Source organism: Sinohyriopsis cumingii, chromosome 1, assembly GCF_028554795.1.
Source record: "Sinohyriopsis cumingii isolate HCF-2022 chromosome 1, ASM2855479v2, whole genome shotgun sequence".
Classification (NCBI taxonomy): Eukaryota; Metazoa; Mollusca; class Bivalvia; order Unionida; family Unionidae; genus Sinohyriopsis; species Sinohyriopsis cumingii.
The window spans coordinates 38466996-38494962 of record NC_142961.1 but is presented as its reverse complement, the minus strand read 5'-3'; the positions used below and the strand labels follow the sequence as shown (position 1 = coordinate 38494962).

The following is a 27967-nucleotide window of genomic DNA, read 5'->3' as shown; positions in this document are numbered from 1 at the left end:
TAACACAATAAAAATCATACTAGGAAGCCACCGTCATAAAATAAACTTGGAAAAATATTTTATTATTTAAGAAACCGGCGCCACCTTTTCATAAAGGCAGGCTTGCCCATCGTTGAATTCCACTGAACTGAGAAAGAAAGCAATGGAAATGAATAACCGTGGGTTTTCATTGATGCGACTTGCCATACATTGTGGAACTGTGAAAAGTATTGCATAAGGGTGATTGCATCATAAACTACCAAACAGATTATCGCACGGCTTTTCGTCATTTTGTAAAATAAACCTCAAGTGTAATTTGAAAGCCCTTCATTATTTTTTTAAGTTTTTCTTCATTTGGCACAATATGACTGCTTAAGGAGACGAAAATTACAATTGAAACAACACGTGGTCCAGTCAGCCAGAAAAGGATCGCCCAAACCCCATCAAATTTATATAGTTCTCAACAAAGTTTTCTTTTAACAGAACATTCTGTATGTATTAGGAATTTAAACCGTCAATACAATTTGGACTTTTCCTGTCTTAGGCCGATAAATCAACCCCCTCACCTATAATACTAATGACTGGTGGTTTAGGAGTTGATACCAACTATTCATTAAAATCTGCACAAATCTGTTGCCACTTTTGTATGCACACATCGGTGTATATTTTATAAATTTACCGGTATTCCTTGCAGGTGTTGAACTACCGTCGACTGAAGGGTTCTTTTGGCGATATGTACATACTATTTCTGGATCAAATCCTGTGAATCCACGTGGAATAACACAACCCTGTGTTCTGTGTCCATTTTGAATTTCGCACTAGATACGGCTGTTACCAAATACCGGTAAGAGCCTAAACTATAAGCAGGAGTGTTCCAGAAAGATTCTGCATGCAGCAAAATTTAATAAACAGGTGACATCAGATCCAGATATCGTCCACCAGTATCAACACAGGGACTGATTTATCGGACTAATCCTGTCTTATCCCTTAAGGCCATTTTGAGGATTTCTTCAAATGCTATATGTTTTATTTTGCTTAGCACTTTCATAATATTGGTTTACCCTCCCGTTTGTTTGCACCCCGACCCACCACCGATTTTAAAAAGCTACAAGCACCAAGGATATAAAACGTGAACAGAACTTGGTCATTTCATTCGTCAATGCATAATTTCTAACCGACTGTCGCGAGGTGATCCCTAGCACTGTCAACTGCGTCGATCAGTCTAATTTTTCAGACAACATATGTATAATTCACCGTCTTCGATAACCTTGGAATAATCTCGTATTTTTTTTTTTTTTTTTACAGATTTGCGTCGCTTAAACGCATGCATCCAAGAGCTGTACGTTTCTATTTGTTAATTCGTGTAAGAAATATTAAAACTAGAAATTCCAAGAAATTGGATGCAGACGACACAGTTGTACTGAAAATGAACTGTTCTAAAAACCGGAAAAGGACAACGAGACCCGTCTTGTAGCTGACATCAGCAGCGTCCGTTTCTTTTTGTTTGTTGTTGTTGTTTTGGGTTTTTTGGGGGGGTGGGGGTATTTTTTTTGTAATGTGAACAATATGACAATGTAAGCGACCCACTGACAACTATCAGGTTATAAATTATCAATTTAAAACTTCGACGGAGGGGTAAAAGCAGAGTGGCGTTGAGTAATCGCGAATGCTGTAATATTATTTGCTATATCAAGCTGAGGAAATAGAAACAATTGTAATATTTTTGTATGTCGTGCTTCGAGTTTGAGGTCAAATTTGTGTTGAGTGCTGCTAATATAATGTCATGGACCGTGACTCCAAAACGCTCAAACTCATTCTAGACTCAAAAGTATAATGCGTGATTAATTAGGTAACTGGAATGATGACTAACCTGACATCAGAATTATTCGTTGAATCCAAGTTCGTAAAAAAAAAAAAACAAGCAAAATTCTGCATTGTCTGAATCTGAAATATTTGTAATCTTGGCGGCGCGTGTGATGCTACCATCAGCTCTGACGATTTGACAGACTGGCTCCCTCTTATTTATTCTGCCAAAGCTATGCATGGGCCGTGGTGTAGGCTAACAATGTATTCACTTATTTGGTATAACTATTACATGCATTATTTTAGAGAGTTAAGAACGAAAACCTTTTAATTGTAAAGACGAGTGTGTAGAAACCATTCGGTAGGTCGATCACTTTATAACCATAAAAATATTGCTTATTCAAAGAGTGCACGATTATGGTCGCAGTATAATTTCTGAACAATAGGTCCAAGTGCAAAATACCCTGCTTAACCGTCCTCATCACAAAAACAACATGGACAAATAAAATTGTCTATTACAGACAGAATATTTTATTTTTTTGTAATATCGTCGTTAAAAGTACTGGCAAATATATATAACATTGGTACATACTGATCAACATGCAGCTGAATCAAATTAATAAATACCAAGAATGAATAAACACAACACTTATTTTCCATATATATATATATATATATATATATATATATATATATATATATATATATATATATATATATATATATATATATATATATATATAGTGTAACTTTCAAATACAGAAAACGAAACCTCCTAATTCGTAATGCCATTCATTCCCAAATTATATTTGAAGTTAAACCTCTGACTACAGAAATCATTCAAAAACTGAGCATTGCAATGGGTGTATGTTTTCCTGAAGTTCCAATGAATATCTACCATTTCTTTCTCTCTACATGTATCTGAAAAATCAATTAGTAATGTAGTAAACAGAATCGATACAGTAGTACAATACTATTAATGAACAAATACACTGAGAACTGAGGTAGCATTTTATAATAAAAAAAAGGTTCCTAAAACCAATGTGCTCATGCACACAACATTACACTCTCGAGCTGTTAAAGTAATAAAATATAAATTCGGTTCTTAAGATTAAGATATGTGGAAAATACTACTAAGAAAAAAAGAAGACCAAGAAAAAAAACATTCACTAACATTGTAATGGTTTCATGGTCGAGAACTGATTTTTTGTATAGAATCAATTTTCTTGACCTTGACCTTTAACCTCTGTATCCCAAAGTCTACAGGCTCCTGTCTTACTTCAAGTGCAAGCCATCCACAAAGTTTGGTCCAGGTATATGATGCAGAGTTAACGATATTACAGAACAAACTTCTTATTTAAGTAATAATGACCTTGCCTTTTGACATCTGGGCACAACAGCTGTATACGTCTTCCTTACGTTAAGTGCAACTTCTTTCTCATCCGAAGTATGATCCAAAAAATGAAATATTTGTATTTATACCATTTTCATTTTTTAGTGCCCTTGAGCTCTAGCCTCCAAATCAAAGGGTTTCTTTCTCACTACAAGTGCAAGCCATCCTGAAAGTTCATCCAGGTGATACCAAATTGAAGTTACTGTATGGGAACCATGTTTCTTTTTTTCTTTTTCTTTTTCCTGAGTCACACTGACCTTTCAAACACAACTCTGATAGGTTTCTCCCATACCTGTTATGTAGAACAAATGCTATGTGTGCACATATTTTGTTCCTGTTCAGTCAGTGACCTTAATCTTTGACCTTTAGTCATTCGACCCCAAGATCGATTAGCTTCTTTCTTACCCCATGAGCAATGCAAAAACAAACTTTGAAATAAGTACAAGGTGTAACACTTATTTTACTAAACGGAAATGAAAAAGATGATGGTCTGATTGATGGATACATAAATTTTAAAACAGTTGATAAAATGTTATGTAACATGCCTGAGAGTTATTAAAAACTGCAACTGCTATTTAACTGTGATAAAACGTTTTGTTTTCTCATCAAAACGTTCATGCATATTTTAGATTAATTATTCTAAGAAAGCTTTTTGCTTATATGTCAAAAGAAATAATTTATAGAATAAGGTGATAGGTTATTGAGGAAGTTATATTACCTTTTAACTAGAGTAGCTTGATAAACGTAGTAAATGTACACATTTGGCACAAACATCTCAAGTTTGCAACATCCGAGTGACAATTTATGCTATTCTGGTCTGTTACTCTTCTCAAAAACATCTTTTGTTCTCTATAATCTGATCAAAACCAATATCTAGCTATAAACTACACCCGTACGGTCCACGCTATTGTGTCTATATTTCTCCAAAGTCTATATGACCTGTTTGTTTGGCGTGTGATTGTGCCTGGATATGTCCTTTAAGAAATATATGACAGATATTACATCTAAGACTGAAGTTTGCAGTATCAGTATACTGTCTAGTGGCCTTAGCTTCAGATGCAATTTCCATCGCTTGCATTAATATATTTTCATCTTTTGTCGAGAAAATAGTCTGCACGGGTTCTCCTGGTATCAGTGGTTCCATTATTAGAGGGTCGTAATGGACGCCATCATATATTAGCAATACCCGTTTGCTATAGTTCATATCTTCCCCAAATCTATCTATGCGTCCCGACTGTGTATCTACCACGTCGATTTCTACTTCATAATACTTAGAAAGAATGGATATTTCAATGCCACCTCCCCAGCTATCCTCTTTCATTATCCAGGAACAATAGTCCGAGTTCGACTTCTCTAAGAAGGCTGAACTGAACTGCTCAGGGTCACTAAGGACAATCCCAGCAATCAACTGACGCATTTGCTGGGCACTTGACAGGTCTACATCACCTTTGGTCATTACGGCATTGATGCTTGTGAAGAGGCATGAATTATTGGCGGGAACCGTTTTCCGCATGAGTACACCACGCACAAATAGTTCTTGAATCTGAACTTGGAGATCAGTGTCCAAGCGTTCCTTCTGACGCTGTCTTAAAGATGGATCTTCATCCACGTAAAGCGTGTCCCCTGATTGGAAGGGGAGGGAAGACATAGTTTTGGTATTATCAGTGAGATCTATCTCTTTTGGGGGATAACCCTGCCGAACCCTGATATATGCCATTGGAATCTTGGTCACCTCCGATATCACTTCCTTGAGTTGCCCAACGCTTGAGTCCGAGCTGAGCTGCGACAGGTAGTGCTGACCCGCCTTGGACTGGCAACGAAGACGCAGAACAGACGAATTCATCTTGTAAGAGATACCTTAAAGAAGAAATGACATGATGATGTAAAGTTTAATTAAAACACCTTGAAAACTGTCAGCATAAAATATAATGTATGCTATTTCTGTGTTTACAAAGTTTAATTAAAACACCTTGAAAACTGTCAGCATAAAATATAATGTATGCTATTTCTGTGTTTACACAGACATAAGGGGTCAAATGTTTAGATATAAAGATGTAATAAGTTTATCCTTTCATCTGCACGTTTGTACACCTACTCTGTGCTTAAGTAAATTTGTCTTGTACATCATCTAACTGTACACATGTACAAATAATTGTTCCCTTTTTTTTTGTTGATAGTTTGCAAATCCAGCTTGTATTTATGACTAATTCTACAAGCCAAGAACTATAATTAAATTGTCTATGCACATGTCTACCAAATGTTATTCTTACCGTTGTTGTTAATGATCATGAAACTTAACCTTTTTCATAAAACATAATGAAAATAAACACGCGTAAACAAACACACACACACACACACACACACGGATAACCATCATTAGATAGTAGTGAAAGGGGTGAGATTAGCGTCAATGGGAATTAGCATTACAAACACCCCCTGGGCGAGATTAGCGTCAATGGAAATTTAACATTAACCACCCTGGGCGAGATTAGCGTCAATGGAAATTTAACATGGACAAAAAACCCTGGGTAAGATTAGCGTCAATGGAATTTAACATTGGAGAAAGGAAAAAAAAAGGAAATATTGAGATTAGCGTCAAAGGCATTCGAACAATGGAAAAAAAAATATCGATTCTAGGGACAAAGGCAATTGAACATGGGGAATAGAAATTGGGTCTGTCTAGGGACAAGGGGAATTGAACATGGGAATAAAGTGTGGGTTTGTCTAGGGACAAAGGGGAATTGAACATGTTAGAAAAAAAAACTACTTTAGGGACAAGGGGAATTGAACATGGGATTTTTTTTTTTAAAAAAAAATTTTTATAAAGGGGTAGGCAATTGAAAAGTCATTCTCTTTTCGAGAAATATGGCTGGCCCTGAAAAGGGCCTTTGGGTTTATGTTAATATTAATATTCACATAGACGGCATCTGTCACATCTTCTTCTTCTTAAACTCCTTCTAACTTCAGGTCCATACACAAGTACCCTCTTGAGGCATCCTTGTCTTTCTATGTAAACTCTTCTCATCCATAGACTAGTATCTGTCCTATCAACAACAGTCCACTTGGACCGGACATACATGAGCATGTCCGTCCTAAACATCATGGAAGACACAAGGGTGGATGATTCAACTGTGGTCCACATCGTGAGGCGACGAGAACAGGTGAATCAATGCAGTGAACTGCGCTTATTTATAGGTAGAGGAAGGATTGAAACGGATTGAGTCCATTCACCAATCCGAACACGCGTTACAAAATTCAGTCAGTCCGCATCCAATCCGAAGAGAGCAGTCTGTGAAGTCATGTGGTCTATATAGATTCGCTAGCGCCTGTGTGCTGTCAATCTATGCGACAGTGATTCAACATGACGGAAACTCAGAAAACGATCCATTGGGGTGCAACAGCAGTGGAGACCGCCCAAGGGAACCCGGACTTACTTTCAGAAGAGGTACATTGGGATTTTGTGGATTTTCTTACCTCGCAAGAATTTGTTCCGGAACCTTAGTCTCATTCTTCATTACAGCAAGTGGAGAATTTTAGACAGAGACAGAAAGAAAAATTGGAGAAATTTATGCAACGACAAAAGGAAGCGGAACAAGCTTTTCTCCTACAGCAACAGCAACAGCAACAAGAAGAGGTAAGAAAAAACATCAAGAAGAAGTAACAGCAAAGAAACAAGAGGGTGAAAATCAAACGGCTACGGTACTGTTGGACATTTTAGCGGAGTTAAGAAGTCTGAAACAAATGTATCAGACTTCTTTATCACGACCGAAGAGAATTCGACCTTCCCGAACTAAACACGCCAACCCTGTGACTAAGCCTATCGTACCACCCTTAGTGATTTCAACCCAATCATCATCATCAGAAGTAGGCCTCGGCCGTGGCAAAGGCTTAAGGCAGTTAAAGTTGATTGCTTAAACTCACCCCTACACCAAAAAAAGGCCCTTTTCAGGGCCACCCACTTCTCTCGAAAAGAGATAGCCTTTCAATTTGCCAATAACTTAAAAATCAACAAAAAAAAAAAACATTTTACCCTTATAGTACATGTCTGTGTATGAGTGCGTGAGTGTAGCTTCTTATTTTAAAATCAAAACTCAAAGACACTTACCTTATATAATTAATTGATTCTTTTCTCCATAGTTACAATCCAATTCACAATTCACAACAGAACGCTTTATAAATTACATTCACTTCTTCTGTTTCTTCTTTTACTCTCTCTTTTTTTCAATTTCTTCACCGTCACAGTCTTTTCCTCCTCTTCCTCCTCACTTTCTTCCCTTCTTCTTTTCTTCTCCTGTTTCTTTTTCTTCACCTGGCTGCTTTCTTCCTCTGAAGAATCTCTCTCTTCTTCTGAAGAATCCCTCTTTTCTTCCGACTCCTCTTGTTTCTTTTTTGGGCAATCTGGAGACCAATGTCCTTTTTCTTGACAATAATAACAGGTATCTTGACTTTTGTCTTTTCTAGCCCCGGTTTTTGTTCTTTTTTGACGGTCTGGACACTCTGAAGACCAATGCCCTTTCTTCTGACAGATATAGCAAGTATCTTGACTTTTATCTCGAAAGGAAGGAGAGTAGTCCGTCGGCTGGTCTGAAGAGAATTTTCTAATGACCCCTCGCAAAGCTCTGATGAAACGTTCCATCTGGGTAGTCTCTTCCATCGTTGTGCTCGGTTTGAGAGTGAAATGAATAGTGAAAGGACAAGACACACACCCTTTTTATATACGCTGGTTTGTCATGACTATAAATTAGTCTGTGGTGTTTAAACTTGAGTCATTTGACGTTTTGCACTCAAGATGAAACGATCCTATTCATTCATGAAGAAAGAAGAAGAAGAAAGTAAGAGGCAGAAACGTGATCTATCGCCTCGTACCAGAGCTGAAGTCTTGGCACAAATTCATGCCAGTGATTTTGAAGAGGACATGAGTGAACCAGAATCCGAACCCTCTAAACAAAGTTCACCACCCTTAGTTAACCCTGAAAAGTACTATTCCATTCGAGAGACCGAAAAGCGCTCCTCTAGAAAATTTAGAACCACGGCTTACACCTACACAGTGATGTTTAAAGATTTCAAGTCCGACGTACCACTGGAGGAAGCAGAAGGGTTTATCACCGAGATGTGGGATTCTTTGCTCACCGCACTCAAGCGACAATGTCAACCCAAAGAAGACGATCGCTTGACACTATCCATAGATCACGACAGCTTGAAATCCCTTGTTTGGATCGAGTTTAGCAGACCCGCAGAACTAACTCCTTCCAAAGTCATGGACAAGATTCAACACGTACAACAATCTAATGACCAGTTTGACATCACCGATGGTAAAGCCACACTGAAAATGGCCCACGTCTCTCCTCCTCAAGGGACCGGACAACGCAATAAGGTGTTATTGGTGAACGACCTTCGCAGCACCAAAAAGAGTCTCGACCAAATTAACAACCCTCAAGACCAGATGTGCTTAGCCCGAGCCATCGTGGTGGGACGAACCTATGCCAACAAGAACGACACGGCACAATGGAAAAGAACCTGGAAAACTATTCAACAATCGGACCGAGCCAAACAACGAAACGAAGCAGAACTCCTGTTGAAACAAGCTGGCCTGTCCAAAGACACACCCTGTGGCATTCCTGAAATGCAAAAATTGCAAGATGTCCTAGCTCCACGCTACACCTTGAAAGTGCACCCTCAAGAAGTGCGTGGGCCTCTGTTGTTTCGAGGGAAAGACTTTAAGGACGGAAAATACATTCATGTCTATTATCACGATGACCATTTCGACACCATTACCACTATCACTGGATTCCTGGGATACAGTTATTACTGTGAGAAATGTGACTATGGCTATAACAATCGAGAGCAACACAAACATTGTGGATCGAAATGCCCAGGATGTTTGGCCTCTCCACCCTGTCTGAGCGAAGGACAAGAAAGAGTACATTGTCCTGCTTGTCTGCGCACGTTTGTCAGGCCTGCCTGTTACCAACAACATCTGAAGACGCAAGGTTCACAGCAGAAATGTGCTTGTCAACTGCTGAGACTGTGCCCTACGTGTCGACAAGGCATACGTACCAATAATGCCAAGGCACACGTATGTTCAGGAAAGAAAAAATGTCACATTTGTCACCACATCGTGGACTTGAAACACGAATGCTACGTGCAAAATACCATCCCCCATCCAGAGAAATAAAACGGTCACAAGAAGAAAGGCAATTTCATCTTTTTCGATTTCGAATGCATGCAAGAGACTGGCATTCACATTCCTAATTTCTGCGTGGCTCATCGAGCGTGCGAGAAGTGCATTCAAGAACCTATCTTCAGTCATTGCCCTCACTGCAGCAAGATTCTCGGAGGGCGTGAAAAAATCTTTCGAGGACCGAACACGTTAGCCGATTTTGCCCAATGGGTTTTAGATCCCATCGACAAGACGTGGAGCCAAGAGGACATCGAACGTTACGGAGATTGTCATCGTCATGCCACAGTGATGGCTCACAATTTCTCCGGATACGATGGATAGTTTCTTCTCAGATACTATACGGAACAAGGCACCGAACGTCCTAAAGTCACTTTGAACGGAGCCAAAATCATTTTCATGCAAGTGGGACAAGTGCAGTTTAAAGATTCGATGAGCTATTTGGCCATGCCTTCGAGTCGAATGCCTAAAACGTTTGGAATGACAGAAATGGCTAAAGGGTACTTTCCACACTTTTTCAATACGGAAGCCAATCAACACGCCGTTCTACCCCATTTACCTGAGGCTCACTATTACGACCCCGACAACATGCGTACCGAACAACAAGAAGCTTTCTACGCTTGGTACCAGACTCACGCCTCCGACCCTTTCGACTTTCAGGAAGAAATGCTAAAGTATTGTCGTTCCGACGTGGACATTTTACGAAGTTGCTGTGGAAAATTTCGAGAACTGTTCATGGAACACGGAGGGGTCGATCCTTTGAAAGAAGCTTGCACCATTGCCAAAGCGTGTTCCTTAGTGTATCGACAACGATTCATGCCTGAAAACACCGTGGCTGTCATCAGTCCTCAAACGACCCACTATGTCAAACGTCAATACTCGGTCAAAGCCCTACGTTGGTTACATTACTTGTGCGACAAGGAAGACAAATGGATTCAGCATGCCCGCAACGGAGGAGGCGAAAAGACCATCGGAACGTATTCGGTCGATGGCTGGGACTTAGAAAACCCCAAGATCGTGTACGAGTTTAACGGTTGCTTATTTCACGGATGTCCCGTCTGTTACCCTGATCGTAGCACTAAAAATCAGTTTTTACAACGAACCATGGAAGACTTGTACCAGGACACTTGTCAGCGACGCCTAAGGTTAGAACAGCAAGGATACCAAGTGGTGGAAATGTGGGAACACGAGTACGATCACCGTATGAAAACCGATCCCGAGTTTAAACGTGCCGTGGAAAGTTACAAGCTGATGGACCCCCTAAACCCGAGGGATAGTTTGTACGGAGGAAGGACCAATGCCACCTCTTTGCTGTACCAAGCCGACGAAGAGAAAGGAGAAGAAATCAAATACTTGGACGTGTGTTCGTTGTATCCTTACGTGTGCAAATATTGTCCCTTTCCTGCAGGGCACCCACAATTGTTCACGGAACACATCGACCTGAAAAACATTCGACAATACGAAGGCTTGATCAAGTGTAAAGTTTTGCCTCCCACGAACCTATACCATCCCGTCTTACCTCACCATTGTCAAGGCAAACTAATGTTTCCATTGTGTCGTACTTGTGCCGAAACGTGCAACCAAGACCAACCTTGTCAGCACACCCAGGAAGAACGGGCCTTGACGGGAACCTGGGTCAGCGTAGAATTGTTCAAAGCTCTGGACATGGGATACCAACTGTTAGAAGTGTACGAAATTTGCCACTTTCCCAAGACACAACAATACCACAAGGGTGACCCCAGTCAGAAAGGCATTTTCGCCGACTACGTGGATGCCTTTTTGAAACTGAAGCAAGAAGCCAGCGGCTATCCTTCCTGGTGTCACACTTCCGAAGACGAAAAGACATTCAAAGAGAAATACTATGAACAAGAAGGCATCTCTTTAGACCACATCGAGAAAAACGAAGGCAGGCGGTCGTTTGCCAAAGTGATGTTAAATTGCTTTTGGGGTAAAATGGCACAACGACCGTGTTTACCCAAGACGGAATATTTGACAGAACCTTCCCGCTACTTTCAGATGATTCACGACAAAACCAAATACATGAAACACGTGGACGTCGTTCGCGAGGATTTGATCTTGGTCAATTACGAAGAAGATCTGGACTTTGTACAAGACGACCCCTTTGGAAATGTCATCATTGCGGCTTACGTGACAGCTCATGCTCGCTTAAAATTGTACGAAGCTTTAGAACTGTTAGGGGAACGTGTCCTGTACTTTGACACGGACAGTTGCATTTACATCCATCACCCGAGTCAACAGCACCCTGACATCGAAGGAGACCGTTTAGGAGCCTGGACAGACGAACATCCCGACTACAAGATTCTAAGTTTCGTCAGTGGTGGTCCCAAAAATTACGGCTACGAATACCGGGACCCACAAGGAGAATTGCACACGACGTGTAAAGTGAAAGGATTGACTCTGAATTATCGTACCAGTCGTGTGGTGAACTTTGGGGTATTGAAAGAAGCCTTGCAATCGGGAGAGGATGCAAACTTTAAAGTGACCACCTATCAACCGAACAAAATTGTACGTTTACCCACTCACCACATCGTCAGTCGACCCTTGCAAAAAGTCTATCAAATCGTGTACCAGAAGCGAGTGCGACTTCCCAATCATTTCACCTTACCGTATGGACACGTCGGTATTGGTCTGTATATAAAAAGGAACCCTAGGCAAGATCGATAGTTCATTGTGACTACCAAGACCGAGCGAACAAGATGAATACTTTCAGAGAGACACAAAACAAGTTTAAACAGGCACAATTCAAGTGTGGGGCTTCTGAAGTGGAATGCGATTGTGAGCCTTGCGACTTTTCAACCTGTGTTAGTGACGGTGCCAGAAGAACCCGTCACCCAGGACGGGACTGTCGTGGACAGGCCTCAAAGACCCTTTCGGGAGGACACTTGTGTGACCTTACCCCCTACTACAGAACTGGTTAGAACATTACCCAAAACATGTTGTACAGACACTTGTGTTTATTCCACGTTAATGGTTATCATGTGCCTTTTACCCTTATCCTTAAGCCTTTGGCTTTTATGTATTTTTGTCTTTCGTATTCATGTTTGAAACATTCAATAAACGTGTTCTGAAAAAAAGTATATAAACTCTTGTCTTGTTTGTTTTCGTGCCACAAGTGACATTTCTCACACTATGGCTACCTCTGCTGTCTCTGCTCCCTCTTCCTCCACTGTCAAAGTCATCGACGAACACTTAGATCGTGCCAGTTGGGAGGCTTTGTATCTTCGCCATCCCTTTAACATGCTCAATGCTGGACCTAGCGGTTCAGGCAAAACCGAATTTGTCAAACGTTTGATCGAACATAAACATCATTTGATCGATCGACCACCTCAGCGGATCGTGTGGTGTTACAAAGAGTGGCAATCGGCGTACAGCCTCTTGCGAGAAAGTCAAGGCGATTCCATCGTGTTTGTGGAAGGCATTCCTAAAGAAGACAACGGCATCGTCTCTGACTCCCGTCAAACCCATTTGGTCATTTTCGACGACATGTTAGGAGAAGACGAAGAAGAAATTAAACTGTGATTTACGCGCAAAGGGCATCAACGTAATGCCAGTGTCGTTTACATCACCCAAAATTTGTTTCAACAAAATAAACCCCATCGCACCATCAGTCTCAATGCGCATTACGTGGTCTTGTTTAAAAGCCCTCGAGATAAATCGCAAGTGCAAGTCTTAGCCAAACAGTTAGGAACGCCTTGGCTGACTCAGGCGTACGACGATGCCACTCAAACTCCACACGCCTATTTACTCGTCGATTTGAAACCTACGACCCCCGAGGATTTGCGATTTCGTACCCACTTGTTTCACCACTGGTGCCAAGACGGAGGGCCTGTCCTGTACACGTCTCCGTCCTCGACTTCATTTCACTCCACATAAAAAAATCTATAAAAACCTCAGACCCTTTTTCGTCTGTCTCACTCACAGTGCGAACATGACGTCCCTTCAGTCGCATCTTCCCGTCAAATTGATTCGTGCCTTGTATGGCATCAGTCGAGAAAAAAATCCACAAATACGAGCTCGTGTCTTAGAAGCTAGTCTCAAAGAAGTCTTACGATGTTTCACGGTGACGGCACGTCAAATACTCCAAGGAATCATTCAGATTCCTCATCAAACCAAACGCTTTTTCGATCGAAACAAAGTCGCTTTGGTCCAACTGGCCGATCCCCGCATCGACACTCAAACCAAAAAACAAATCATTTTGAAACCTGGAGGGAGTGGTACTCTAGGAGGGGTCATCATTCGCTCACTCTTAAGATGGGATCCTAATGCCCCCAAAGTTATCCCCAAGAAAAAAGTCCAACGAAGCCCCAAGAAGAAAAAGAAAAAAACCAGGTCCCCAAGAAGAACTTCTCCAGTGGCGGGACCCTCCTCTGACCAGACACCACCCCGGGAAAAGAAAAGAAGCCTCCAGAAAAATAAAAGTCCACAGAAGAAAACTAGTCGCAAGAGAGGCACTTCGGCCAGGACGCAACCTTACACCCGCAAACCACGACCTGACACGGCGGTGACCGCATCTCCGGCAGCCTCACGTTCATCCACTTCTTAATTGATGACACCAAGAACTGAAGAGTACTTGGAGACGTTGATCACACCAAGAACTTCTCCGTTGATGACCCCAAAAAGAACTTCCCCAGTGGCAGGACCCTCCAATTTAGTGGCAGTGGCTGCTGCTCACAAAGTACCTTCTCCCAAAATCAAAGTCCATGAAAGACCGGGTATGTTACAAAGTTTACTGGATTTGTCCAAGCAAGAACTGGCTCGATTTAGTCCGTTGCGTACCCCTCCACGACGTGTCATGCCTGTCCTCAAACTGATACGCCGTAAAGACAATCAGTGGCGACGCGTTCCAGTATAAAAAAGACCTGTGACCAAGTCGGGGGTATCAGTGTTTTTTTGGTGCTCCTGAAGACTCAAAGATGTCACCCTCCAGAAAACCCCAAGGAAAGAAAAGAAAAGGACTACCACCACGTTTAGTCAAACATGGGGACATGTTATCTGTCCTGTCCAAAGCTTCTTCACCTCTACGAAAAAAACTCATTCAATCGGCCTCCAAAGAGGTCATCGATACCGTGTGCGAATGTTGTTTGAACGATTTGAAAGGCACGATCCCTTTGTCCAAACACCAGAAACAATGCTTAAGCAAACATCGTCACGTTCTTCGCCAAATGGTTCGAAAGAAAATTCCCATTCGTCAAAAGAAGAAGATGTTGGTCCAACGTGGAGGCATTTTGCCTCTCTTGTTAGGCCCCATACTGAAAGGAGTCTTGGGAACCATGTTGGGAGGACTGGTGGGAGCAAGATAAAAAGGCCCTCGGAAGTCCCAAGATCTCAGAATTGACCCCTGACAACCCTATGGAAGGACGAAAACTAGCTTTAGTGCCTTACAAACGATGGATGGAATACCATCGGTGGCAAGAACAACGCACCCCGCATTTACCTCCCAATCCCCATTTGAGCGAGATGTCCCAGTTACAACATGAATTGAAGTCCTTAATGGATCGCCAAGATTTGTCCGAAACAGAAAAATCGCAAAAGTACGGTCAACTCTTGCAACGACTGCAACTCTTTCACCAGAAAGCTTTAGACGAAACAGCTCTACCCACTCTGAAAGATTTTAAGACCTTGATGAAAAGTCCAGCACCATCACCAGTACCAGTACCAGTACCAGTACCACCACTACCAGTGACCAAGACAGAAAAAGGAGAAGAAGAAGAAGAAGAAGGGTTTCAAACTCCACCAGAAAAAGGACGCAAGTTAACAACACCAACTACCTCCAGAATTGGATGGATTAAAAAGATGATGGCCACCCCTTCTTCATCACAAGAGAAAAAGAAAGTGAAGACAGAAGTGAAACAAGAACCGATATCCCCCGCTCAGATATCCTCCTCTTCAACACCTATTGCTGGTCGCACACGCAAAGCATTGCAATCCAAGAAAGTACCCCAAGAGAAAAAGAGTAGCATCTTCCAAGAGTGGGTGCCTTATTAACACACCAACCAACACAAAAAATGGAAAAAGTCTTAGCCAGCATTTACTACGATCCCTCGCATCCTGCAGGTTACGCAGGAGTTCAAAAATTGTATCGTGTTGCCAAAACGCGACTGAAAAGTCTCCGTTTACCTCAAGTGCAACGATGGTTACAAGAACAAGCTACCTACACTTTACACAAACCCATTCGACGCAAGTTTGCCAGAAGTCGCACCCGAGTGGAAGGCATCGATCATCAATGGCAAGCCGATTTAGCCGATGTCTCTCATTTGGCCAGCTACAATCGTGGCTACAAATATTTGTTTTGTGTCATCGACGTCTTTTCCAAATTTGCCTGGGTCGTGCCCTTGACTTCCAAATCGAGCAGCGAGTTAGTGCGAGCCCTGCAACGGGTGTTGAAACAAAGCGGTCGTCACCCTCTTCGATGGCAAACGGACAAAGGCACCGAATTTCTGAACCAAGCTTTCCAAAAAGAATTAAAGAAACGTGACATTCATTTTTTTACCACCGAGAATCCCGAAACCAAAGCCAGCATCGTGGAACGTTTTCAACGCACTTTGAAAGAACGCATGTGGAAATATTTTACGCATCACCACACTCTGAAGTACATCGACATCTTACCGCACCTGGTGCAAGCGTACAACCAATCTTACCATCGAAGCATCGGACGTGCCCCGCAAGACGTGACTCCCGACAACGAAGTGTTGGTGTTTGAGCGTGTGTTTGGTACGTCCCCGACGAGGGTTGTCCCCAAGAAAAGTGGAGAGTTGGCCGTAGGAGATTGGGTGCGCATTGGCAAAACCAAACGCACTTTCGACAAAGGTTACTTACCTAACTGGACGACCGAATTGTTTCGCGTCACTGGACGAGTGCATGGCCGTCAACCTGCCGTCTATAAATTGGAAGACATGAACGGAGAAGTGCTCAAAGGAACGTTTTATTTGCCCGAGTTACAACGTGTGACCAAAAAAGAAGACGACGTGTACGACATCGAAAGCATTCTCGAACGCAGAACCCGTAAAGTGGGCAAACGACGTGTCAAAGAAGTCAAAGTACGTTGGAAAGGATATCCGCCCAGTTTTGATTCTTGGATCGACGCTTCGCAAGTCATCGACTATAAAAAGAAGTGACCATCATGCCCTTTCACACAGACGCAGCTACGTCGACCAATCCTCCTTCACCTAGTTCTTCTGTGCAAGATTTACAAAAACAACCCTTGTGGGTGTGGTGTGGAGAACGTGTGCCTAACACGCAAATCGTCTTTTTCTGCCAAATCTTCGTGGTGTATTGTGTCATCAGGGCAGCCATTGCCAATTTGAGTTTGCAACAAGGAGACAAACAATTGTGGACCATTTTATTGAGCAGTTGCATCGGTTACCTGCTTCCCAATCCCTCCCTGAAATTCTCCTCGAACGGGAACCACGGGAACCTTGTGTCCAGTGCCAGTGTCAGTCACCACTCCAACAACAACCACAACCAGAACCCCATTTTGGGCGGAGACACGCCTCTGACATCCACTAACCCCTCGGACAGCCACAGAACTCTGGAATTATGAGTCACGAAAACCAATTTTACTTAACCTTACCCAGTGACAGTTCCATGGAGGTGTTTCCCAACAACACGTTGTGCTGTTACACGGCTAAATTACCTCAAGCCATCCCGTTAGATCACGAAGCCCATTGGGAAGTGGCTTTAGTAGAAATGATTCACCCTACACAAATCCAAAACATCACCGAAAAGCAAAACACTTTTGAGGTCGAAATCATGAACCAACAATTACAAGAAGCCATGAATGACATCGGATTTTCAGGGGACACAAGACCATCCAACAATTCACCCTTCAATATCTACACCTTGAAAATTCCGGCAGGGTTTTATTTTAGTGGCCAACATTTGGTAGACACCATTACTTCCAGGTTCGAGTTCGCCTTTGGCAAAGCGCTGAACAGAGTCAAAAAAAGTGTCACCCTGGAGTACCATAAAGTGGCTCGTCGCTTACTGATGAAATTTCAGGATACCCAAACGTTGTCCATCAGTTTTAATCGTGACTTGTTTGATATTTTAGGTGGAGACACAAAAATGGCTCCAAATTTTAAACCGAAGATCAACAGCAATACGGAATTTTACAAGTTTTTTCGATTCCCTGTAGAACTGAACCAAGGACTGAATTTGATGTTCGTGTACTCCGATGTGGTGGAGTATAACGTGGTGGGACACACCTCTGTACCGTTACTGCATGTCATTCCTTTTAAAGTGGATAGTACCACGACCAGTGACCAGGAAGGTGGAAACACCTATCACGTTCACCGGGAATTTGTGCATCCTCATTATTTGCCTGTCAGCAAGTCGTATTTGGACACGGTCAACATTGCTATAAAAGGAGATTTGGGACAAAATATTCCATTCACCAAAGGAAAAGTCACGGTGAAACTCCATTTTCGAAAACGGTTCTCTCACGACTCGTAAGTCATGTATCCAGTGTATCTAGGGGTTGCACGACAGCGAGGACACGGTTTAGGAGATATGTTAAAATCGGCCTTTCGTTCGGTGGCCCCGGTGTTGAAACCGATGGTGACACGCGGATTGCACGCCTTGAAAGATGCGGTACTGACACAACGCAAAGAATTTCTCCAAAATGTCATCATCGGCAACCAAAACCCTAAAGAAGCCTTCATGAGGGCAGGCAAAAATGTCTTGCTGCAAACGGGCAAAGACCTTTTGGGCCGACAAGACACACCTATAAATGCCCTGCACGCTACCGAGTCAAGCATTCAGCAAGGACAAGGCAGAAAGAGACGACGAAGAAAACACCCTTTCACCAGACTTCAAGCTAGAAAGGCCAAGAAAAGAAGAACCGTTCGAGACTTAGACGTTTTCGATTATTGAGACACTGCAACAAAAAAATGATGCACCGAGAGTCTTGCGCCTGTTCCAAGACGGAACTGGATCTGTTTGCCATGCCCCCCACCATGATGACCATGCAAGAATCCCAATGGGTGGAATTTCATCCCGTCTCCTCATTGACCGATTCCGCTCCCATCGAGTTTGAAATCAAGGGACAGCCCGAAGATTACATCGATCTGAATAGCAGTTACTTGTACCTGAAAGTCAAAGTTCTAGATAAGGATGGAAATGCTATAGACACCGAGCCAGTAGCTCCCGTCAACAATTTCATGCATTGCTTGTTCAGCTCAGTGGACTTGTACTTGAACAACAAACTGGTTAGCAGCAGCATGGATACTTACCCTTACCGTGTCTACCTGGAAAATCTCTTGACGTACGGAATAGACGCCAAGAACACTCATCTCAATGCCTGCGTGCTATGGGAACCTGACGAAGCGGGCGAATTTGATAAAACAGGTCTTGAAGCTGACCCCAAATCAAAAACAACCACCAATGAGGGATTTGTAGAACGAAGAAAGAGAATCATAGGACCCAACCAAAGTTTAGAACTGATGGATCGTTTGCATTTGGACATGTGGTTGCAAGAAAAATATTTGCTGAACGGGGTGGATGTCCGCCTGAGACTGAATCGGAGCAGTACCGCTTTCCATTTATTGGCTGATGCTGGCGAGTACAAAACCAAAATCCAAGAAGCCAGAGTCTACGTACGTCGTGTGGAAGTGTTACCTAAAGTAGGTAACGACATCAGTCAGACGTTGAGCAGAACGACCGCCAAGTATCCGATCCGACGCGTAGAAGTGAAAACTTTCACCATTCCTAGGGGACAACGATCCATGAACGAAGATCATCTGTTCCAAGGACAGCTACCCAAACGTTTGATCCTTGGTATGGTCTCGAATGAAGCCTTCAACGGAGCTATCACTAAAAATCCTTTCAACTTTCATCACTTCAACGTGTCCAAGATTGAAGTCAGTCGCGATGGCAAGACCTTGTGTACCCGACCTTTCGAACCTGACTTTGAGAAGAAGAATTACTTGAGATCGTACTTGTCCTTGTACGAAGCCACGGGACAGTTAGGAACCAACACCAGTCACGGCATTACGTACGACGATTATGACGGAGGCTATGCTTTGTGGGCTTTTGATTTCACTCCAGACCATGGCAGCGAAGAGGGACATTTCCACCCTATAAAATCCGGCCAGATTCGTGTGGAAATTCAGTTCGGAAACAGAATCGGTGATGATGATGTAACGTTGAACGTCATCCTGTATGCAGAATTCGATAATACCATAGAAATCAATAGTTTGAGAGAAGTCATTCTAGATTACTAGAAGCCATGGAAGACTGTTATCCCTCTTTACCTAGTGGAGAAGCTTTGAAGATGGAATGTGAGGAGACCGTGGAAGGAGAATCCCAACACAAAGACGAAAAGGACATCGTGATCAAGTCGAGATGGCCAGAACAAGAACAGCAATTGGTCTCCTACTGTGCTACATACCTGGCAGACACAATTACGACATGGATGAAGCATGATTACTATGGATGTCAAAACATCAGTCAAGAAGAAAAATTCAACGAATATCTGGACGAAGCTTGGAGTCTGTTTAAAAAAGACGTGTTACGTTGGTGGTATAAAGACTTGCGTGAACATTTCTGTCCTCCATTAACGACTCGAGACATCCATTACATCAAAACCCTCTTTGACAAATTCAAAGAGAAAGTCGAGATCGAAATTGATCACTTATTATCAGCAAAAGAACATTTAGTGACTTATTTTGATCGTGATTTTTCTAGAAACGATGAGAAAGTAAATCGTTGACTTTTTGACTAGTATGCTTATTTTGTTGTCTTAAGCTAGGAAACGTAGTGTCCATCCATGACTCAATGACTTGCAACAGTGGAAATCACAATTTCATTCACAACTTTGCCAACCCTGTTTAAAGTAGAGTGTAAATTGAAACAAATGTTTGATGTTATATTGTTGGATTATTGTTAAAAAATGTTAGAGTTGTTGGTCAGTGTTAAGTGATTTTTGAATAAAAAATGATGTGTTTTGAAAAAAATGCCTTTGTGATTTGTTTGGCTATAATAATGTTTTCCTTCACGTCCGCGCTTTGACTTTAAGAACCGGGTTGTTTCCAGTCTAACCATCCATTGTCGACTCATCCTCCTACGAAGATGTGCTCCAAACTAGCTAAGCTAAACGAAGCCTACGTGAATTTGCATAGGGTCAGACACAGTCTGATACCGAAGCCAGAAGAGATAGAGAATGTGAGAATGCTAAAAGTCACTGAAGACTTGATAGAAGAACTCTTCAGAGAAGAAGTGAACAGGGAGAAAGAAGAATGGACAGAGAAGTACAGACTTCAGAGACAGCAGCAACAACAGCAGCAGGAACCTGAACCTGAGAGAGGCTTTGTCGATTGTCGTATCGACACCAAAGAGTTCTTCTTCTCTTTCCGAAGAAGCAGACCTATCGCCAGAAAGTCTATCCTCAGAGGACATCGCATTCTTAGAAACTAAAAGATTGCCATAGCAAACAAAAAAAAAAAAAAACAGCCTTTTTCAGGGCTACCCCAATACTCTAGAAAAGAAATAACAATCAATTTGCCAATGTGTGTAGGTAGAGTAGTGTGAATATAAACACTAACTCTTTTTTATAGTGTGAGGGTATGTGTTTGTGTGTTTGTGTTTGTAACATCTCACGTACGTTGGTGTGGATAGTAGATTAAGATCATGGTTTTTTTGGCTGTTTGAGGTGTGGGGAGAGTAGATTTGGGGGGTTTGACTGAATTGCTTTGCGTATGTGAATAGTATATTGGAATGATTAATGAAAAAAATTTTTAGAATAGGAATGGGTAGTATAAAAAAGTGAGTGAGTGTTTCTTTTAGGTCCGCGCGTTGTTGTTTGGTCATGATCTAGGTAAGATCAATTTTATGTTTTTTGGGGGATGTTTTCCTTCACGTCCGCAGTTTTAGTATAAATTGAAACTCGTTCGGCAGTCCAGCTACCCTTGTTGATTGATCAACACCAGAATGAACACGAGACTGGCGAAACTGTTGGAACTTCATGTTCATCTGGAATATGCCAGGCGCCTGTTGAACGAACTGGCCGCGGAGGCCATTGTGGAAGAAGGAAGGATGAGAGAGGAGGAGGAAAGAAGAAATAAAAAAGAGGAGGAGAGAAGATACAAAGAAGAGGAGGAAAGAAGATACAAAGAAGAGGAGAGAAGATACAAAGAAGAGGAGGAGGAAAAGGAGAAAAGAAGAAGAAATTTCAGAATCCCAGAAACCGAAAATTGGGATTCTGAAGCCACATATCCTGCCTCTGCTCTCTCCCCCCAAAAAGTAAAAAGCAACTGGGGAACAAGATGTGTATGTGGCGCCAGGCCTGGAAGGTGCCACCATTAACCAGGTGTCCATGAAGTTAAAAAAAACCCAGCCCTTTTCAGGGCTACCCAATACTCTAGAAAAGAAATAACCATCAATTTGCCAATGTGTGTGTGTGTGTGTGTGTGTGTGTGTAGGTAGAGTAGTGTGAATATAAACACTAACTCTTTTTTCATAGTGCGAGTGTATGTGTTTGTGTGTTTGTGTTTGTAACTGCTCACGTAAGTTTGTGTGAATGGTAGATTATGGGTTTCTTTATTGTTTCTTAGCGTATGTGAAGAGTATCGTTTGGGTTTTGTAACCGCTCACGTACGATTGTGTGGATAGTAGATTATGGATTTTGTTTATTGTTTCTTAGCGTATGTGGAGAGTATAGTTTGGGTTTTGTAACCGCTCACGTACGATTGTGTGGATAGTAGATTATGGATTTTGTTTATTGTTTCTTAGCGTATGTGGAGAGTATAGTTTGGGTTTTGTAACCGCTCACGTACGATTGTGTGGATAGTAGATTATGGATTTTGTTTATTGTTTCTTAGCGTATGTGGAGAGTATAGTTTGGGTTTTGTAACCGCTCACGTACGATTGTGTGGATAGTAGATTATGGATTTTGTTTTAATGATTTGCGTGTGTAAATAGTAGATTTGGGGTTTCTTTATTGTTGCTTCACTTATGTGGATAGGATATTATATGAAATGAGAAAAGTAGGGGATGTTTTCTTTCACGTCCGCACGATGTTAGGTCATGATCTAGGTAATATCAATTTTATGTTTTAGGGGGATGTTTTCCTTCACGTCCACGCTTTTCGTATAAGAACCCACAGTATTCGTCGTTCAAACCATTCTACAGAGAAGATGGTTTCGAACCACCTCGATAAATTTCAAACATTGCAAGACGTCCTTGACAATTTGGGCATGATAGAACAAATGCTAGTACGACTCAATGAAGACCACTATTCTTATAGTCCGCATAGAGTAAAAATGGAGATTAACGACTTAAGAAAAGCAAAGGACATGATAAGTGGTGTGATGAAGGAAATAAAGGAGGAGAAGGAGGATGAAGAGGAAAGGATAAGAATAAGAAAATGGAATGAAAAAATTGAAAAAGAAGAAAATGAGAAGAGGAAGAAAGAAGAGGAGAAGGAAGAGAAGAAAGAAGAGGAGGAGAAAAAAAAGAAGAAAAAGAGTGTAGGTGAGAAAATAAGAAGTTGGTGGAGAAAAAGAAGAAATTAGAAACAGAAGAAGAAGAAACCAAAGGCCCTTTTCTGGGCCAGTCATATTTCTCGAAAAGAGAATGACTTTTCAATTGCCTACCCCTTTATAAAAAATTTTAAAGAAAAAAAAAATCCCATGTTCAATTCCCCTTGTCCCTAAAGTAGTTTTTTTTTTCTAACATGTTCAATTCCCCTTTGTCCCTAGACAAACCCACACTTTATTCCCATGTTCAATTCCCCTTGTCCCTAGACAGACCCAAACTCTATTCCCCATGTTCAATTGCCTTTGTCCCTAGAATCGATATTTTTTTTTTCCATTGTTCGAATGCCTTTGACGCTAATCTCAATATTTCCTTTTTTCTCCTTTCTCCAATGTTAAATTCCATTGACGCTATTCTTATCCGGGGTTTTTTGCCCATGTTAAATTTCCATTGACGCTAATCTCGCCCAGGGTGGTTAATGTTAAATTTCCATTGACGCTAATCTCGCCCAGGGGGTGTTTGTAATGCTAATTCCCATTGACGCTAATCTCACCCCTTTCACTACTTTAGATATAAGGTGCTGATGAACTTCGCTTCTTTATATTTATGTAATGGACATAATAATCGGATTTACTCTGTCTAGATTAGTCTTCTAGTAAATTTGGCTATGTGCACTCAAACTTGAGAAATTATGTGCGCTAACCTGGCAACATGTGCTGCACAAGATCTGAATATTTTATACTTGTTAAAATGTACCAAAATAATATAAGCTTGTCATTTGTCCTCAGTCTGAATGTAACAGTAAACAGACTTACCTATGCTAAAGTGTTCTTTAATTTAATGAAATACGAAAAGATCTAGCGCAAATCGAAAGAAATTCGTCGGCAAAAATTAAGTGACGATCGGGCTTAGTGATCTAAAGCTTTTTATACCTTACCAGAAATCATATATTTTTCATAACACCCCCAGTCCACACACACACACACACACACCCCACCGAACAACTTTGTAACAAGAGATCCAACTGTGTCTGCTCACCTCGCTTACAAAACGTAACTGCTGACCATTTCACTAAGGAGGCATGTACTATTTTTATCGTAAGGAAACATCTTAATAAAGCATATCTCAAACTTTATAACATATTGATCTGACCTATTTTACGATATACTCCTAAAAAATTTTCCTAAAGATAATGGCATAATTAATATGCACAGTCTCTTGCTCACAATCAAAGGCATACAAATCAGCTAATAATAAACCCAACCGATAAAGATATGTATTCAAAAGTCGTAACAAGCCCGTACAATTAGATGAAAGATCACCTAATTAACATGCATGGACTTTGATTAATTTCCAAATTGCTTAAAATCATGATGATAAATGCTAATATTCCAATTTTGAACAACATCAGATCAGAATTATGGCTTCAGTCATGGTATAACAACAGAAACGTATCATATGCAAGATAACCTCAAAAATATGCATGGATCTAGCTCATTGATGAGAAAGAGTTGATGATATAATCATGTATTCCAGTCCTGATGAAAAATCGGATCTAAATAAAGGGCTATTTAGGCTGGGAACACGTTCAGACACTCGAATGCAAAATTACATCATTAATATGCGTGGATATCGCTCATTATCGAAATCATCCAAGACCCCGATGATATATACCCATATGTCATGCTCTGTCAAAATCAGATTAGAAATATGCCTTAAAAAGTGGCAGCATGCTCAGTAGTAGTGAATAGGGATAGTATAGCGTCAATGGGACTTATCATTAAAAAGACCCTTGGGAACATATAGCGTCAAGGGAAATTTAACATGGAGAAAAATCGTGGGAACATATAGCGTCAAGGGAAATTAACATGGAGAAAAATCGTGGGACTGTTGAGCGTCAAGGGGAATTTAAACAGGGTGGGACTGTATAGCGTCAAGGGAAATGGAACATGGGATTTTTTTTTTTAAATTTTTTTTAAAAAGGGGTAGGCAATGGAAAGGCTATCTCTTTTCGAGAAATATGACTGGCCCTGAAAAGGGCCTTTGGGTTTTTTCTTCTTCTTCTTTTAACTTCTTAACTTCTTCCACCATCCTCTTATTTTGTCCATCATTCCTTTCTTCTTTTTCTTTTCTGTTTCCGGCAACCAGTCCGGGTGGCCCATGGCCCGGAACTTCTCTTGGATTTTCATCCAGTTTGTGTTCAGTTTTTCGAATTCATCCCTTTTTTTTCTATTTTCTTCTTCTTTTCTTTCCTTGGACCACTTTTCTTTGATCTTCTTGACCTCTTTGGTCAGCACATTCCTCATTAGTTCTTCAGCTTTCTTAAGTTTTTCTAACCCCCATTTCGCGAAACACCAATCTGTCCATTCTACAATGTCTTCTAGAAAGCACCTTGCACTCGTCACATGATCTATCGCTTCTTTTAACTTACCCACTTTGACATACGGTGGGTTAATTAAACCTCTGATTCTCTTCTCCTCAACCTCTATCATTTCTTTTACAATATTTACGGATAAGTGGAGGCTGGTTACTTGTCTTGAGACGAAGTCTTTTGTCACTGCATACCTCCATTCCTGTTCAACCCTTTCTACTACACTCAATCCATCCACCATCCAATACCAACTTCCCATAAGATCATTGTATAAAGCTGAAGCTGCTGGCATCTTCTTGTTTACTTATTCCGTAGAATGGGTTCCAATGGCCAACACTGTTAGTTTTATACTGAAAGCGCGTACGTGAAGGAAAACATCCCCTAAAAACATAAAATTGATCTTACCTAGATCATAACCAAAGAAACAACAACGCGCGGACGTGAAGGAAAACATCCCCCTACTTTTCTCGTTTCATATAATATAACCCTAACTATACTCTTCACATACGCTAAGAAACCCATAATCTACTATTCACACAAACATACCTGAGCTCTTACAAACACAAACACACAAACACACAAACGCATACCCTCACACTATCTTAAAAAAGAGTTAGTGTTTATATACACACTACTCTACCTACACACACATTGGCAAATTGATCGTTATTTCTTTTCTAGAGTATTGGGTAGCCCTGAAAAGGGCTGTTTTTTGAACTCCTGATGCACCTATCTAATGGTTGCACCGTCCTGGCCTGGCGCCACACACGCATCTTCTTCCCCAGTCTTCTTTCACCTTTCTTCTGGGGAGCGCAGAGGGAGGATGATTCGCTTCAACACCCCAATCCTCTGTCTCGGGAATATTGAACGACATCCTCTCTTCTCTTTTCTTTTCCTCTTCTTCCCTCCTCCTCTTCCTTCTTTACTCTTGCTTCTTCTACTATAGCCTCCGCTGATAGTTCGTTTACTATGCGCCTGGCATATTCCAGGTGCATCTGGAGTTCTAACAGTTTCACTATTCTGCTAGTCATTCTTCTGGCTGTGTTGATCAATCAACAAGGGTAGCTAGACTGCCCAGCGAGTTTCAATTTATAGTGAAAGCGCGGACGTGATGGAAAACATCCCCTAATAACATAAAATTGATCTTACCTAGATCGTGACCCCAAAAAAAAACAGCAACGCGCGGACCTAAAAGAAACACTCACTCACTTTTTATGCTACCCATCACTATTTTAAAATTTTTTATAAATCACTCCAATAGACTATCCACATACGCAAAGCAATCCAATCTAACTCCAAATATACACCTCTAACAGCCAAAAAAACAAACATCATTTTAATCTACTATCCACACCAACCTACTTGATCACTTACAAACACACAAACACACAATCCTATACACAAACACATACCCTCACATTTTTTTGAAAAAGAGTTAGTGTTTATTTTCACACTACTCTACCTACACACATTGGCAAATTGATGGTTATTTCTTTTCTAGAGTATTGGGTAGCCCTGAAAAGGGCTGTTTTTTTGTTTTGCTATGGCATTCTTTTTAGTTTCTAAGAATGCGATGTCCTCTGAGGATAGACTTTCTGGCGATAGGTCTGCTTCTTCGAAAAGAGAAGAAGAACTCTTTCGTGTCGATACGGCAATCAACAAAGCCTCTGTCAGCTTCAGGTTGTTGCTGCTGTTGCTGTTGCTGCTGCTGTTGCTGCTGTCTCTGAAGTCTGTACTTCTCTGTCCATTCTTCTTTTTCCCTGTTCATTTCTTCTCTGAAGAGCTCTTCTATCAGGTCTTCAGTGATTTTTAACATTCTCACATTCTCTATTTCTTCTGGCTTCGGTATCAGACTGTGTCTGACCCTATGCAAATTCACGTAGGCTTCGTTGAGCTTAGCTAGTTTGGAGCACATCTTCGTAGGAGGATGAGTCGACAATGGATGGTTAGACTGGAAACAACCCCGGTTCTTAAAGTCAAAGCGCGGACGTGAAGGAAAACATCCCCCACACGGTTTTCGAGCCGCAACGTTCATGAAAGGGATAGTAAGAAATGAAAGAGCATCAATCCAACATTCTTATAGCTAAACAAAAGATAAAGGCATTTTTTTCTAAACACAACATTTTTTATTCAAAAATCACTTAACACTAAACAACAACAACAACAACTCTAACATTTTTTAACAATAATATAACACTATAACATCAAACATTTTTTCTAATCACAAACATTTTTTTCTCAATTCACAATCTACTTAGAACAGGGCTGACAACGTTGTGAATGAAATTGTGATTTCCACTGTTGGAAATCATTAGGCCATTGATGGACACTACGTTTCCTAGCTTGAGACAAAAGATAAGCATAATGGTCACAAACCATCGATCTACTTTCACATCATTTCTAGCAGAAGAACGAGGATCGAAATGAGTCACTAAATGTTCTAAGGAATAGCCCAGGCTGCGATGATGCAGAAAATACACACAGTACTGTCCACACACCAAGGAATCTGTGCCTTGTAATTTCACGTTATTGAATCGGGTGGTTTGAGCATTTCTTCTCATAAAGTCGATGATATCGTCTTCCAAAGGGGGCAATCCGTACGAATCGAAATATTCCACACATCCTTCTTGAGGAAAGTAGACGGCTACCCAGTGGGTTCCTGGGAGATGACTGTCGTCCGTGTTGATCACGTAAGCTTGATGGTCTTTAGGTTCGCGATGAGGGAGTTCATCTTTAGCACAGACGACAGGAT

General features: G+C 41.3%; 1 protein-coding gene across 1 annotated transcript in view; it reads right to left on the bottom strand.

The window, feature by feature from the left end:
- Positions 1-2323: 2323 nt before the first annotated feature.
- LOC149806737 (ubiquitin thioesterase OTU1-like) overlaps positions 2324-27967 on the bottom strand; it is a 45980-nt gene continuing 20336 nt past the window's right edge. Inside the window, exon 2 of the mRNA XM_089957024.1 lies at positions 2324-5032. Within this exon, the coding sequence (XP_089813150.1) occupies positions 4089-5018 (930 nt within the window). The 5' untranslated portion in view covers positions 5019-5032 and the 3' untranslated portion in view covers positions 2324-4088. The remainder of the gene's footprint in view (positions 5033-27967) is intronic.